Here is a 14,095-nt window from a genome sequence, read left to right on the forward strand (position 1 = left end):
TCTCTTTCTCTTTCTCTTTCTCTTTCTCTTTCTCTTTCTTTCTCTTTCTCTTTCTCTCTCTCTTTCTCTCTTTCTCTCTTTCTTTTTGTCCCTCTCTTTCTCCCTCTCTCTCCCTCTCTTTCCCCTTCCCCTTTTGCTTTTTTCCTTTTTTTCCTTTTTTTTTCTTTTTCCCTTTCCCTTTTTCCTCTTTTAAACTTTCCTAATTCTCAGTTGGAGTAAAAGATTTTATTTTGATTTTTGCATTTTTTTGACCAATACTGTCTTATTAAGAGACTCAGTGGGAACTCCAGTTTTTCAAGTGGATTGATATACATACAGAGCAACATTTTCAGACCAGTTCATGCTGTGATATGTTATCATAATGGGGAAGCCCATCAAAACCAGCAGATGTATTACATTTCTGCAAGTTTTTCAGTAGAGGGCTACTAGCTAGGTACCTCATCTGGCTGGTCATCCAGCCTTCCATCAGCTTGGAGAGAAGGACCTTGGCAAAGCAAGAACCAACCTGTCCCGAAATACATGGGCTAGAGCAGTATCCTGCTCAGTCTGCTGATACTGATGCATGTGAGATTAGACAAAGAAAAAAATATTTTGCTATTTATTATTTGGAAGTTTGGTGTCTGTATTATTTTCTATAATAATATGCAAAGGCACTCTGTACAACTATAGAGTGCCCATGTGATTTGAGGACAGGAATGGGAGCAGCTAAACAGCCATGCCACTGCTTAACTTAAAACATTTTTTGTTCTGAATTACTCAGCCTTTTTTATCGGGAGCTCATTTACCTATTCTGCAGTTCTGCTATGGGAACTAATTAATGTTTCTGCAATTTTTGAGGCACAAATTAGCAAGATATATGATTATCATGGATTCTTCCAGTAACAGGAGCCTGCACACATAAGTAATATGTTATATAATCCAGATGGTATGCTGCTCAAGTGTGGTAAATATTCACAGTAAAGAAGTGTGCAGGACATCTGTCTGGTTGCAAGTATAAGTTTATACAGGCAGATAACCAGCTTTTTTGGAACTTGTTTCACAGCTGTGCTATCATTTGTATAAGGTGATTTTTGTCTGGTGAAGTATCACATGTGATCAATCTACCAGTGGGCAAAATAGGAGGTTTGCTTTCTCTCCATATATGCTGAGGCTGGGTCTGAAACACGGGAGCTGAGCACAAACCCAGTGAGCAACTTGCAGCTGTAATGGGGTTCAGTATCCCCACAGTTCCCGCAGTCCTTCTTTCTCTTAGCAGTATTTTTGCTCTTTGGTTGGACTGACTTAGTCTGGAAAGTTGAAGTGTTTTATATTAAATGGTTTGTGCTGAAGGAAAAACTAACTCAACCTGATGCTCAACAGATTATTCAATTTTAAAAGATTAACTCTGTAAGGAAAAAGTGGCAGATTTATGATAGCATGTAATGATATATGATTATGTTGCTATAATGAGCTAAATAACTACAAACCACAAGAGGAAGGTTTAGCAGCTCATTACTGTGGCAGAAACAAATGCATACACAGGACAAGTTTTGAACCACTTAAATAAATTGACTTTATTCCTTAAGAAAACCACATTTCCTTTTGAATGAATTGTTGCTTTCTAAGTGTTATGTCGTGTGGTTTTGAAAAAGCAATAATTTTCCACTTTGGCCAAATGTTGAAGTATTATTATAAATTCATTATGGAAATGGTCATTCAAAAATCAGTTCTGATTAGCAGCCTTTGAAATCAGTTGATCTGTAACCTGTACTTTAGCTGTACTTGCCCTACTTTTTTTTTGCATCTCAGTTCATTAAGAGCACATTTTTCTAACGAAATCTCTAGCAATTTGGGAGTTTCGAATTTTTGCCGAAAAAAGGAACACGAAGTCTGGCTGTAGATCCAGACATCTGTATAGAAGCATGTAAACATTGTGGATCTGAAATGTTTAGAAGACAGCAAGTTTGTCAAGCTGGTAGCAGAAATATTGATAATGAAAGAATGAGCTGACATTATTTATATGTTTAAACCTAGTTGTAGTAAGATCACATGGAAATTATTACATGCTGAAAGAATTTGGCAGGCAATGGAATCCTGTAGTTAGTTATACCTGACATGATTTCTTGTCAGAATTTTTATGGAATTTGAAAAGCTGAGATTTATTTGCACATGCATGTAAATTACATGACATAACAAGATGGCATTTAATAGGCACATTCCAATTATTTGCTCATTACATCATTCATTTTAAAGCTGGTTGAAGTCTCCTAGGCCATCCCTTAGAGAAACAGAGGCAGCCAGTGCACTGTGTGAAGTGGCTAACTGCAGCTTTTCTGCCACAAATTATTTCAAAGCAAAATTTTAACTAAATGTTATGTTTGGAACTTGGTTTATTCTTTTATTAACTGTTATATTTCTACATCTACTGTGCATAAAACATTTAATAATGATCATTTAAACTGACAGGACATTTAGTAAATTCTTCACTTGAAAATTAACCTCAGAAATTTTTTTATTTAAATCAAAGTTGAAGGAACTGAAGGAAAACCTGAAATCCATGTGGAAAAAAAAATATTGGTGAAACACTTGTTATCAAATGGGTACTACATTTTTAGTCTCCTAGAAGGGGCAGGGATGTTTGCACCAGACAAGCCTTCTTACATACTATGTATTGTAAACACTGAAAGGAGTCTTTTTTAAAAACTTGTGAAAAATGCTCCATGTTTAGTTTGCTCTATTCAACCGTATGTGGTTGTTAATTGAACCATTTGTTATGGTCACATCTTAATTCCTAATACTTTCTGTGTAAATCATTTCAAAAAATCGAAAGGGGCCACGACTAAATGGCAAGAACAGAAAAGTGTTTCATACTGCACATATAAAAAAGAAGTGCTTCGATTGTGCCTCTGAAGCAGTGATTGAGAGCATAGAAAGTAAATTAAAAGTAATTTAAAAAATCTCACTGACATAGGAACTCACTGATCCTACAGTCCTTCTACCTGGAGGTACACAATTTCAGTCACTGCAAGACTCATCTCCACTTTCCGAGATTAACATTCAGCTGGCTACATTTTGAAATACAGCTTTTAATACTTCAAGCACAATTCTTCTTACCCAGGGGTTGCTTCATGACCACTGAAGTGCAGGGAACCTCATCAAATTCTTCCTACACATCCTACTAGTGGAACTGCAGATCAAATTCACCAGCTCCAACTGCATGTCTTTCCTGTTTCAGATCTAAGGCCAGAGTCCTCCAGAATAAACCACTGCCACTGTCACTCCCCATGAAAGCTCCAGGCAGTCATGTGAGAGGTTATTCTGAAGATTAGTCATGTAAACACACAGAAGAGAAATACAAGTGCTTGCTGACAGATGTCCAACCAGGCAGGGAACTGTCTGGTATGAGATCCTTGCCTAAGGAATGAAGCAAGAACCAACTCAGTACTGTCTTCTTGGTGCTCTTGTCTATGCAGAAGAGCTGTCTTGAGTCTCCTCCTCCTTCTTACCTTTTGCAGTTCAAAAGCTGTTGGGAGTCCCTGTCTTTCTCCTTCACTTTTCATTCTCAAGGAAGCAGCTACTTGCTTCTCAGCCCCGCCTCCCATAGCCATCCCTGGGCCTTTTCCCACTCGCATAGAATGTCTTTGGTATAGGGTCCCACCATCTCATCATTTCTATCAAGCTAGTGAAAAAGAAGTAAGCTTTCATGATACCGGTCAAGTCAGAAAACTCCCATTTTCAATGTCACGGTTGGTTTGGCCTGACCAGTGTTCCAGCTGCAACCTTTCCCTTCCTCCCTCCCTCTTTTTTCTTTAGGTTCCTACCTGCACTTATCACATCTGCAAGCACATTAGAACAGGAATAGTGTATTTTTCTGTGGTTTCTTTGGGAAGCAGTTGGCAGAAACAGTCGTGGTGAATACGACAGTGCAGTAACACCAGTATTTTCCTACGTCATGTCTCTTGGGTAGCTCCAGTAACACTTTTTGCACTGTCTTCTCAGACTATCACACAGCGATGCCGAGGGGTAGATATTGCAACCCAAAGGAGGATTTGATTGCTTATGGAAGTTCTTTTCCACACTTCTGATTCTGAGGCAATTCTCTGCCTCACGTGTTTTTTTCTTGAGCAGCTAAGAGAGTGTAACTTAAAACACTTCAAAAGAAACCTTTACCCGTAGGTCTTGAGAAAACCCTGGATCCAGCTAGTTTCAATCCAGTTCTGTCATGCTTGGCTGTTCAATTTTCTAAGCCACCATGCCAGCCCTTCAGATCATAAAGGTATTTAATTGATTTAACAAAGGCAAGCCTGAAAGCATGACGAAAGGGCGGCAATTACAGAGACAGAGAAAATACACGTCATGCCTTCCCTAGAAGTGATGTGTATAGCAGACATTCTGGAAAATGTTCTTTTTTTTTTTCTCTAGCAATGCATATAAGTGCTCTCTGCAACCAGTTATACTTCATCTGAAGCCAAGTGTCCCTTTTTTTTCACTGCTCTTCTCAAAAGGATATATTTTTAGAAAGCTTACAGCAGGGAGTTCATGTTTTGTAAACAGAGAAATCAGGATAATTATAAAAAAGCCAATCAATAAAGCACTGTACCTAAAACCACATCAAAAAATGGCTTTGCTACCTCTTATAAGAGGCCTTTGGTTTTCTGAGCCAGACTCTCCAGGCAGTAAATAGAGGTGGCTGTCTATTTATTCCAAGGAAGGACACGCATCATTTAATAATCATCTTTCCAAATTTCTGGGCCTTCTACATAGCAGCAAATATGAACAGCTTTAGTACAGTGTATATAGTGTCTTTATCTAATATAGTCGTCCATTAGTACTTCACCAATCATGGATATCAACAATTCAGGTATTTTGTGGTGGAGGATCACAGGTTTCAAGAAATGAGTCATCTAATCCTTGCAGGTTCTGCCAAAACATATATTAAACTGTGAAACTTCAGAGCAAATCTTTCACCACTCAGTGAGTTCATTGCATTTCTACTGAAGAGTTGCTTCACTTAGCCTTATTTATTACCACCTCAGAAAACATGACCAGAATGAACAGACAGATCCTGAGCTTTGCCTCATACTATCTGCTTGGTCAAACTTCAGTAGTAAAGGGAAAATGTAGAAAAAGACAGGAGATCTTTCTTAACAGGATGAAGCTTCTGCACTGCATGATTTTTAAGGGACAAATTCCAGCCTGTGCAGCATCCAGGCACTGTGGCACAGGCACGGGTATTTAATTTCTGAACAAACACACTGAATAGCTGCACAACTGGCCCAGCAAGTCAGGTCTCCCACTGGAGAGTGGAGCTGCGCTGACTTCCATCAGCTGAAGATCCGGTTGCGTCTGTGTTTGACCAAACTACCTGGAGCTTTTGCAGTAGTTCCTTAGGAAATGTTTCAGTCTGAGTAAGCCTGAGGGAAGAAAGACAAGAGCTCCATGTTTTTCCTGGCAATTAGAGGAAAATCTTGATGGCATTTTTTACTAAGCTTTAAGCCTGACTTGGTTGACTTCAGTCACATATAAGGAAAGGAGCATCATTTCAGAAGGGACTTTCAGAGAAGGTAGGAAAAGAGACAGTTAATATGAATGTGCAGTTAATGTGGAATGCACCTGGAATCAGGAAGACGTTACTGACGCAGGAGGAAGGAAGAGAATTAAACCAGGCCTGGTTGGTATGAATCTTGTGGCATGCTTTGAGGTCATCCGTACAGAAGCAAATAGTATTTTCTTTTAGGATGTTGGCACCACTTGTAAGTTGTAAAATTCCTTCCTCAGTAATTCATTTGCCCTTTACTGTTAAATATCTTCTGTTGTGTACCGCTCATTCACAACTCTTACTGGCAAAAAACAAACTCTTGGTCCACTGGTAATACAATACTTTAAAAAAAAGCAGGACATAAGAAATGTGGGATATGCAGAGGACAGAAGTCAAACATGCCTCAAACAGAATGACTGAGGCAGTCAGAGACCATATGGACTTATCTCAGCACTTTTCAGAAGCAAGAACTTGTAGGTGAACTCAAAGTCTTCACCTGACATCCATCTGGAGTCAGTTCTGCACCTCTAGTTCAATTTTACTTGCAGCTGTAGCCCCCTGTGTTCAGTGAAAGGGGTTTCATTTGCCATAAAAGCAGTCTGAGAAAGGAGAGGGTTAAGGTACTCACTCTTAAAGGTATTTTGAACAAATAGTGCTTCTCCAGCAGTGCGTAGTGCACACTGGATGGGAAAAGACTTAACTGAAAACAAAGCAGTGCTATTCATTTAAATATCATATTATTGTATTTAAATTAAAAGTAATTAATTATAGGCATATGCCCTTGGGAGCTAAGTATCCTGGACCTGATCCAGTGGAGTACTTACTACTTGTCTTTGAACACAGGTGGGCTGCTGCCTGCATTCTGATCTATTGCCTGAAATGAAGTGCATCCTTAAGATTTTTCCTTGATGGGGATCACAGTCCACAGCATCTTGGGGGACTGAGTCTGATGTAGCTTTTATATTATTACACCTTATAGAATAGGCTGATCATTTTTCCATAGTTAAAACTGAGGAACTAAAAACCCCCACAATAGTAATGAAATACTCTGACAGAAATGGATCTAATTCCATTGCACTAGTTTTAAACTGTGTGTGCAATATCTGTTTTCAGGTTACCAAGGCAGCTTTCACTCAATACAAAACTGTTTCCACTACGGAGACTGCTACAGAACAACGGACCAGTCTGTCACCAGTGATGTGCTCACAGGGGAATCCCATTGCTTTAATCCTCTGAGACAGAACGGCTATCACGTACTCAATGCACCTTTAGCTTCAACAGGTAATTTATTCCACCTATAAAGAAATTAGCTATATGTTTTTAGCAGCAGGGAAAAAGAGCACAATTTATAGTCAATGTTGTTACAAAAATGTTTGCATAAAAAAAATCATCACTGAAATTCATTTTCCCAGAAGGAAAGAAAATTTGTTTTCTTTAGTCCTCCTTTCATTCTGCTGGATGTCATAGGCAACACACACCTTCAGTAGAGCTGACAGACTAGCACTTCCCACATTTACGGTGTGAGCTATTTATGGTACATCTCTTCAAGTTTGTTCAGCCTTTTTAAATCAGAGTAAAGTTAAGAAGATGGTTAACACAACTCTGAAGAAAATAGCAGCAGCAGGGACTTCCTGTCCATCTAAGAATAAAAGGATGGCTTTGTTTTGCAGTACTGGTGTTTACAAAATGGAAAGGCACCGCTTTGAAAAATTCAGCTAAAATTATTTCTTTTTATTCTTTTTATTCGGGAGTTCCTTTCTGTTTGCGCTGTTGCATATTATGGCAATTGTATGTTCCTGTTTAGCTACATATTTGCATAATGTAAAATTTGCAACAAGTTATTACAGCTAGATGATTATAATGCTTGAGTATTTAAGTACTCATTTTTATAAAGCATTTTTTTCTACTTCTAAAACCACAGTTAAGAATTGATGGAATTATTGAAATCAAACAAAATGTGAGTATTCTCAGAGCCATGAAACACTGCCATTTACTACAATCTTTACTTAGCATACCTCGTTGAGAAAATTCTCTCCATGTCTGAATTCAGGAGGGCATCTTGGTTAAGGACAATACTGAAAACATATGTTTAAATGCTTTTTGAAATGGAGCCTGAGTCAGACCACAAAATTAGAGTTGACTTTCCTGTTTGTTTTGTATTAAAGGAGACTCTATTTGGAGAGAGCATGCATGCATTTGTCTGGTGTTCCACACTAGAAAGTGTATGCATCAGGAACAAACACAAGGGAAAGGTTTAAGATGAAGTTTCAACTTCAACTTTGAATTCTTTTGTGTTATTCATAAGTTTGATGTTACTGAAACAACTTTTTTTCATGTTAACATCCAATTTCAAGTTTAGATTGACAACCTGCAATACTTAAAGAACAGACTAAATAAACTTTCCAAAAGAAATTGTAGGAGCAAAGAATAATACTATGGCAAGACACCAACTTCAACAACAGTTGATTTTTCTGTGTGAGGCTAAACTGTTATGAAATGTTTCTGTGTAATATTTTTAGTTTTTAGAGTGGTTACTGAGGTATGCAAATACATAAAAGGCTGAAGCATAAATATGTGAGAAATATATAAATCTTATCTTTTTGTGTGTAAAATAGAACCATTCAGGTTTGCAAGATTCATCAAGGCTACGCATTAATTTTTTTCAGGCTTTTATAGCACCATTAATATTAAATGAGATCTCATCTCACAGGAAAAGACTGGCAAACAGCTGTTCCATGAATCACATTAACAGTCAATAAATTTTTATTTTCTGTTCAGGACTTTGGATAGTTTACTCTATCTGGAATCTAATAATGATTTCTGGGGTGTATGCTTATCTTGGGTTTTGTCCATCTGTGGTTGTGTATCCACCCTGTATACAGGCTCATCAAATAGAAATTAGCATAACATAAACACTCGCAAAACTTATCAAAATACTGGTCACTCCACTTGGACTGACACAGCACAGGGCGGATAAACAGGCCAACTTCGGCTTCCAGAGACTTTGCACATACGCTGTGTGCCAGATTTCTGCAGACAGCAGAGTTTGACCTGTAAACTAACAGTAAATTAATACGTCATAGGAAAATGCAGAAATGTAAATAAGTAGAGAATTTGGGCTCAAATAATAAAAACATACCTAACAGTAAAATACCTATAATTAAGTTCTAAGGACTGAGCCGACAGTCCTTTCTGAAATCAGGACTGGCTGTATAAGACTCCAGGATCTGTCCTCACTGCTGGTGGTGCCATGCCGCACAGCCCAGAGGCCTCAGTTCAGCCTGGTGCAGTTTATTCCTCCTTATCTAGACACACTTGGCTGCAGAGTTAGGCAGGCACAAGAGATGAGAGAAAGGCTAAAAAGAAGGAAGAGCCTCATTTTCCACATGGGGAACCGAGACACAGAGAAACAGTTGTTTTCCAGTGGCTCCAGAGATCTCCTCCATCAAGCAGAGAATGGAGCTGGGACCCAGCGGTTTAACCACGAGGATGAGCCATCCACACATTGACTTGCAATTCACACAAATGTGATTTGTAAGAGATTTATTTTCTACATCAGGCACTTATTTCACAGGCATATTCTTAACTAGAAGAATCATGTTCCATGTGTTAAGGTGACTTAATGCTGCTGCTGATTATTCAAATTGTGGGAGTGGGCTGGGTGCAAGGGTCAGAACATTGTGCTGAAGCTCACACAGACACTTTTCTAAAGATGCAACCCAAATCAGGTGGTACAGGGAAAAACTGAATACATATGTTAAAGCATGAGCATAAGGGGTCAATGTTTCATGCAGTACTTTGGGGAGGGGATAGTGGGGTGTGTTAAAAACTGTTGAAGGAGAAGGCTCAGGAGATTGCCCAGACCCCCAGCAGAGAGAAGGGCAGGGCAAGAGATGAACACAGCAGGAGTGAGGTATGGAAAGAGCTAGACTGCAGTAAAACGATTATGTGTGTGTGAGCCTTGACTGGCCAGTTGCAAAAGCAGGTTATAGTGGGGCATAACAGGAAATTGTCATGTCCTTTGAGGTAGGCAATAAACTTTTTGTTTCAGACTCCTGGGCACTCCAGCTGCCATAGCACCTTGTAGCAGGCAAACCTGTTCCTTTCCACAGGGTTGCACAGCTCAAGGAGGCTGGTAAGAGCTGTGGAAGTTTTGCATTATAGAAGGAGAAGGACAGAGAAATTCTGTCCCACCACAGTGGCTTTCTTGCTGGCTGGCAAGCAGCAGCCAGCCTGGCCAGGTGAGGAGCCAGCAGCATGGTGGGCATTGGTGGGCTGAGGACAATGTGGTGCCCAGCTCCTTCCACGCACCCTGTGAGCCTGATCTGACCCAGACATGCTTCTGCAGACTTCAGTTCTGCACTATGTGGAGATCCATTAAATGTAGGATCTAGATTTCTTCTAGATCCTAAGAGCAGCTGGGACACACATGGAACATTTTTTGTATGTGCTATTAAAAGGAAAAACACACAAACCAAGGACTGCATCACTGTTAGTGCACACTTACTAGGATCCTTGCCCACTCATTGTTTTGACATCCTATTCAGATAATGACTGCAAAGTCCCAAGAGAGTCATACTCTGATACTTGCACCTCACTTGCAAATGGGTAGCTTTCCACAGAAATGAATGGGAGCTTCATCTACTGTGACACAAATGCCCGTGGAGATTAGTTTGTATACGTCCTGGGTAAGGCTTTGATGGTAAACCCTATTGTCTTTCCCTTAACACTGTGCTGTACTGTATAGTCCCAGGCCTCAAATTCTGCTTCCTTCCTTATATGTACTGTGGTGCTAAATCATGTCCATACAACTTGTCACACTTTCAGGCTATGACGCAATCTCTGAAGCACAGTGTGTATCTGAAGACATGGTCTCCAACGGAACTGATGAAAATGGATTCTTCCAAAACGGCGCCTTTGATCACTGCTTGAATCACATTCCTTCCATCTATACAGATACCTAAGAGCAGTGCCCACCTTGTTTCCTTTATTATGCCTATAATGTGTATGTAATAACAAAGGTGTTGTTCAAGTACTTTTATTTAGTCTGTATCCCTATATGTGCTCATTTAAACAAACACCTCACATTTACCAAACCATTTTATACATGAATAGTCTGTATAAGATAATATTGGAACCTGTTCCTTTGCTGTGGCACTTTGAAATTCATGCTTTAAGGGATTGAGGAGCATTTAAAGCAGCTTGTTTTGTAAGTTCTCTCAGTAAAGTGTAAATGTAAATTATATAATAAACTTGTAAAGAAGGTGGGTTTTTTTTCCTGAAAAGTATGTTTCAATTTGAGAATGTTGTTCCCTTCAATCAGTTTTCATTTAAATCATTGGTCAGTTCTTCTCTTTTGTTTCTTTTTTTTTTTTTACTAAAAGGATGTTTTTTAATCACAGACCTCATGTATATAAAGATCTTCATTTGCTCAGCTGGTTTTATATTTTCAGTTTTACAAGAAAGCATTAAAAACTGGAAATAAGTGTACTGTCATTTCTTAACATCATCGGTCTGCCTGATAAATCCTAATATTACATTCTTAAAATGCCTAAGAGTGATTTAAATAAAGCAGTGACATTTCAATAACTGTGAAATTAAAGCAGCTCAAGTGTATGTGAAGTAAACCAAGGAGCCTGCCAGCTTTCAGTGAAGGTACCTATAGCCTTCCAGAAGACACCACTGCTTTACTCTGTCTAATACACAAATCCCAACCTGAGGAAATGAAGCTGCATCTGGAACCTGCTGTCACGCAGGTGTGGGTGCAGCCTCACAAAGGAAAAGGAGAGGCTGGCAGTTAGAGTAAATGAAGATGTGCCACATCCCTGGGAAGATATGTAGATTAACATCAACTTTGCTCTTATACTATAAATGGAAACAAATGCCAATAAACATACTAGCTGCCCTTGACAGGTCCAGCTGCGACTGGCTGTGTCTCTTGTGCCCAATGCCAGAGGGCTTGAGCTTGGCCATAGGGCCCAGCTCTTGTGAAATGGCTGAAGGACACTTTTACAGCAGGTCCAAAAATGAAGTCTGCAAAAGAACACCATGCCCAGACCAATAACCAGCCATTTCCATGGGCTAGTTCCCAAACCGCCACATCTGCACAAGCAGAGGCGCCACGCCAGGCACCTGGCAGCCCAAGATGGCTGTTCTGAGCCCATCCGAGCCAGAGGTGCACCCCTGGAATGCTGCTGATGCCTGAGAATTTCTTCTCCACCAGGCAAATCTTCAGAAGCATCATTTGGTAAAGGGCACCCAAATTGCACATTGATTGATGTCTGTAAAATACCCCTTCATTTACAGCTCAAAGGTACCCAAGTACCATGGGGCACCACTGAAAAGCACTCACTGGGTTGAAACCAGTCAGGGACTGAGGACAGTAACTTCTCTTCCTCCCCCTTCTCCCCATTACCAGGATCCGCTTGGCAGTGTTGTGCCCATGCAATGCTGTTCCCTCATGCCGGTGCCAAACCCCATCACTTCAGTTTTCAGGCCTGTTAATACAATTAGCTCCTCCCCAGAGAACAGCCTAAAAATCAAGCAGCAGCCGCTGGAAGATTTCTTGCCCTCCTTATCCCCAACGGACTGACAGAAAAATGTTGAGCACCTGGTTTCGACAAAACAGCGAATTCCACAGGAAAAAAAATGCTAAATTCAGTGGCACATTAAGAAAATACCACATTTTGCAGCTGCATAATCAGAATCCACAGAGCAGGCCTCAAGCTGAATGGGATGATTCTTTGGCAGCATTTGCAGAAGTGGCATTACTGAGTCCACAAGACTGTGGTTCCCCTTATGGTCACAAAGTTATACAACCACAATGAATACATATATATTTTAAAGCATAATTTGGTGGCAACATGTGAACCCAGCAGTCAAAAGTACTGGGGAAAACACAGTAGCAGCATAAATTCAGAGGTCTCCAGTGCCCCAGCCACTCAGTATGTGTCCTTTGCAGGTCTACCACGGGCTGCCAGCTGTAACTCTTGGCAGTTTCTAGCTTTGGCAAACATCTTGTATGGATTCAGAGGGGTTTGGTGAGGGTGTCTCGCATTTGCAGACAACCCTTGAACAGCAGCTCTGCTGAGGAACCAAGCCCCTGCCCTCTGCAGTGGTGTCATCGCCACAGGCCAGTCAGCAGCCGGTGGCCGATGGCTCCCTGCCTCTGTCAGGCACTTCGCACGGAAGTGCAGCAGGGGAAATTGTGCCAAAGGGAAGTGCTGGGGTGGTGGAAAAGAAACAACAGAATGACACTGAAGGAGGACAACCAGCAGTCAGTCACAGTGAAAAGCTTGTACCACCCTACCCAGAAACACAAGACACAGCTCAGGTCCTGGCACCTGGAGCTCCAGACCATGGGTCAGCTCCCACATGAGCCTTTAGTGCTCCAGTGCCAGCGCACGTCTTCTCAGCCATGGCAAGCCCGGGAAAAGCCCTGGATGCCATGGCGTCACAGCAGCATGTTTAGCACTGCTCCGAGGCTGGTCTGGGCTAACCACAAAGCCTACAGGGATGCATTTTACTTATTCCTCCAGGGCCTGGTTGCACCTTGTTAAAGTACATGAAGGTTCCTCTGTATCCAATTTAGTTTTCTGTCCTCAAGAAATTTGAATGAAACTTAGACATTCAGGAAGTTTTACAGTTAGTCACTACAGAACAAAGTGCATGGGGTTATATGATCCCGCCCCTTTTATAAACCGTTCCTCAACATTTCTAGCTCTCAAGGACACCAACTCCCAGCTGCAAGGCTGCTAACTGTGGCTGCTCTGCCTGGCCCAACAGTCCCTGGCAGCACTGACTCATCAGTCTTCTCCTAGAATTCAAATGGTTAAAGGCTCCAAAGTGTGCTCTAAGCCTATGCGTGTGGTTTTGCTTTTGATTACTGCCACATTTGGATATCTGTTCTGTTGCTTATCTACTCTGATGCATCAGTTGGGGGATTTTATTTTTTTTTTTGGTCTCATACAGAAGTGGCCAGAATTCTTTCCTAGAGCATTAAACAAGGAGGCAGGTAGCTTAACAACTGCCAAGCAGCAAAAAACTCTAGAGCTCTTGCAGGAGGACTTAAAAGAAGCGTATCCAAACCCTAACAAATCTGTAATGGCTGAGACAAACATCAAAATAATTCCTGTGCTTCAATTAGTTGGAGACATTAAAAGGAAATAGTGCTTTAAAAACATGATTAATCTCACTTCCTAAAAATTAAAGAAATCCTTCTAAAAATGACATTTTTCTTTAGTTAAAAATACAAACCAACCAAACCTAAACATATTTGATCAATTACAAAAATATTTATGTCACAACAACAAGGCTGTTCAAAACCACACGATGATTCACAAAGGTCTGGGAAACAAAGAACAGCAGCTGGAGTGACGATTTAATTCCAGAATCTGTGTGAATCAGGTTTTCTGTAAATTAAAAGGATAGATTCAGAGAAATGCAAAGGCACTTATTTGAGTCTGAATGATTTGGAAAGTTATCCATAATAAAACCATTAAAATACACAATAGCCCAAGTTAATGGTTACTTGTGCACTTGTGTACTTCATTATTTCTTTATTATATGTTAAGTAGG

General features: G+C 40.3%; 1 protein-coding gene across 1 annotated transcript in view; it reads left to right on the top strand.

The window, feature by feature from the left end:
• Nucleotides 1-10,691, top strand: part of GLIS1 (GLIS family zinc finger 1) — a gene marked incomplete at its 5' end in the record, with an annotated part of 40,517 nt that extends 29,826 nt beyond the window's left edge. The window contains 2 exons of the mRNA XM_009873261.1: nucleotides 6,632-6,799; nucleotides 10,346-10,691. Of these exons, the coding sequence (XP_009871563.1) occupies nucleotides 6,632-6,799; nucleotides 10,346-10,482 (305 nt within the window). The remainder of the gene's footprint in view (nucleotides 1-6,631; nucleotides 6,800-10,345) is intronic.
• Between the last annotated feature and the right edge of the window lie 3,404 nt (nucleotides 10,692-14,095).

Source organism: Apaloderma vittatum, unplaced genomic scaffold (assembly GCF_000703405.1).
Source record: "Apaloderma vittatum isolate BGI_N311 unplaced genomic scaffold, ASM70340v1 scaffold43037, whole genome shotgun sequence".
NCBI lineage: Eukaryota > Metazoa > Chordata > Aves > Trogoniformes > Trogonidae > Apaloderma > Apaloderma vittatum.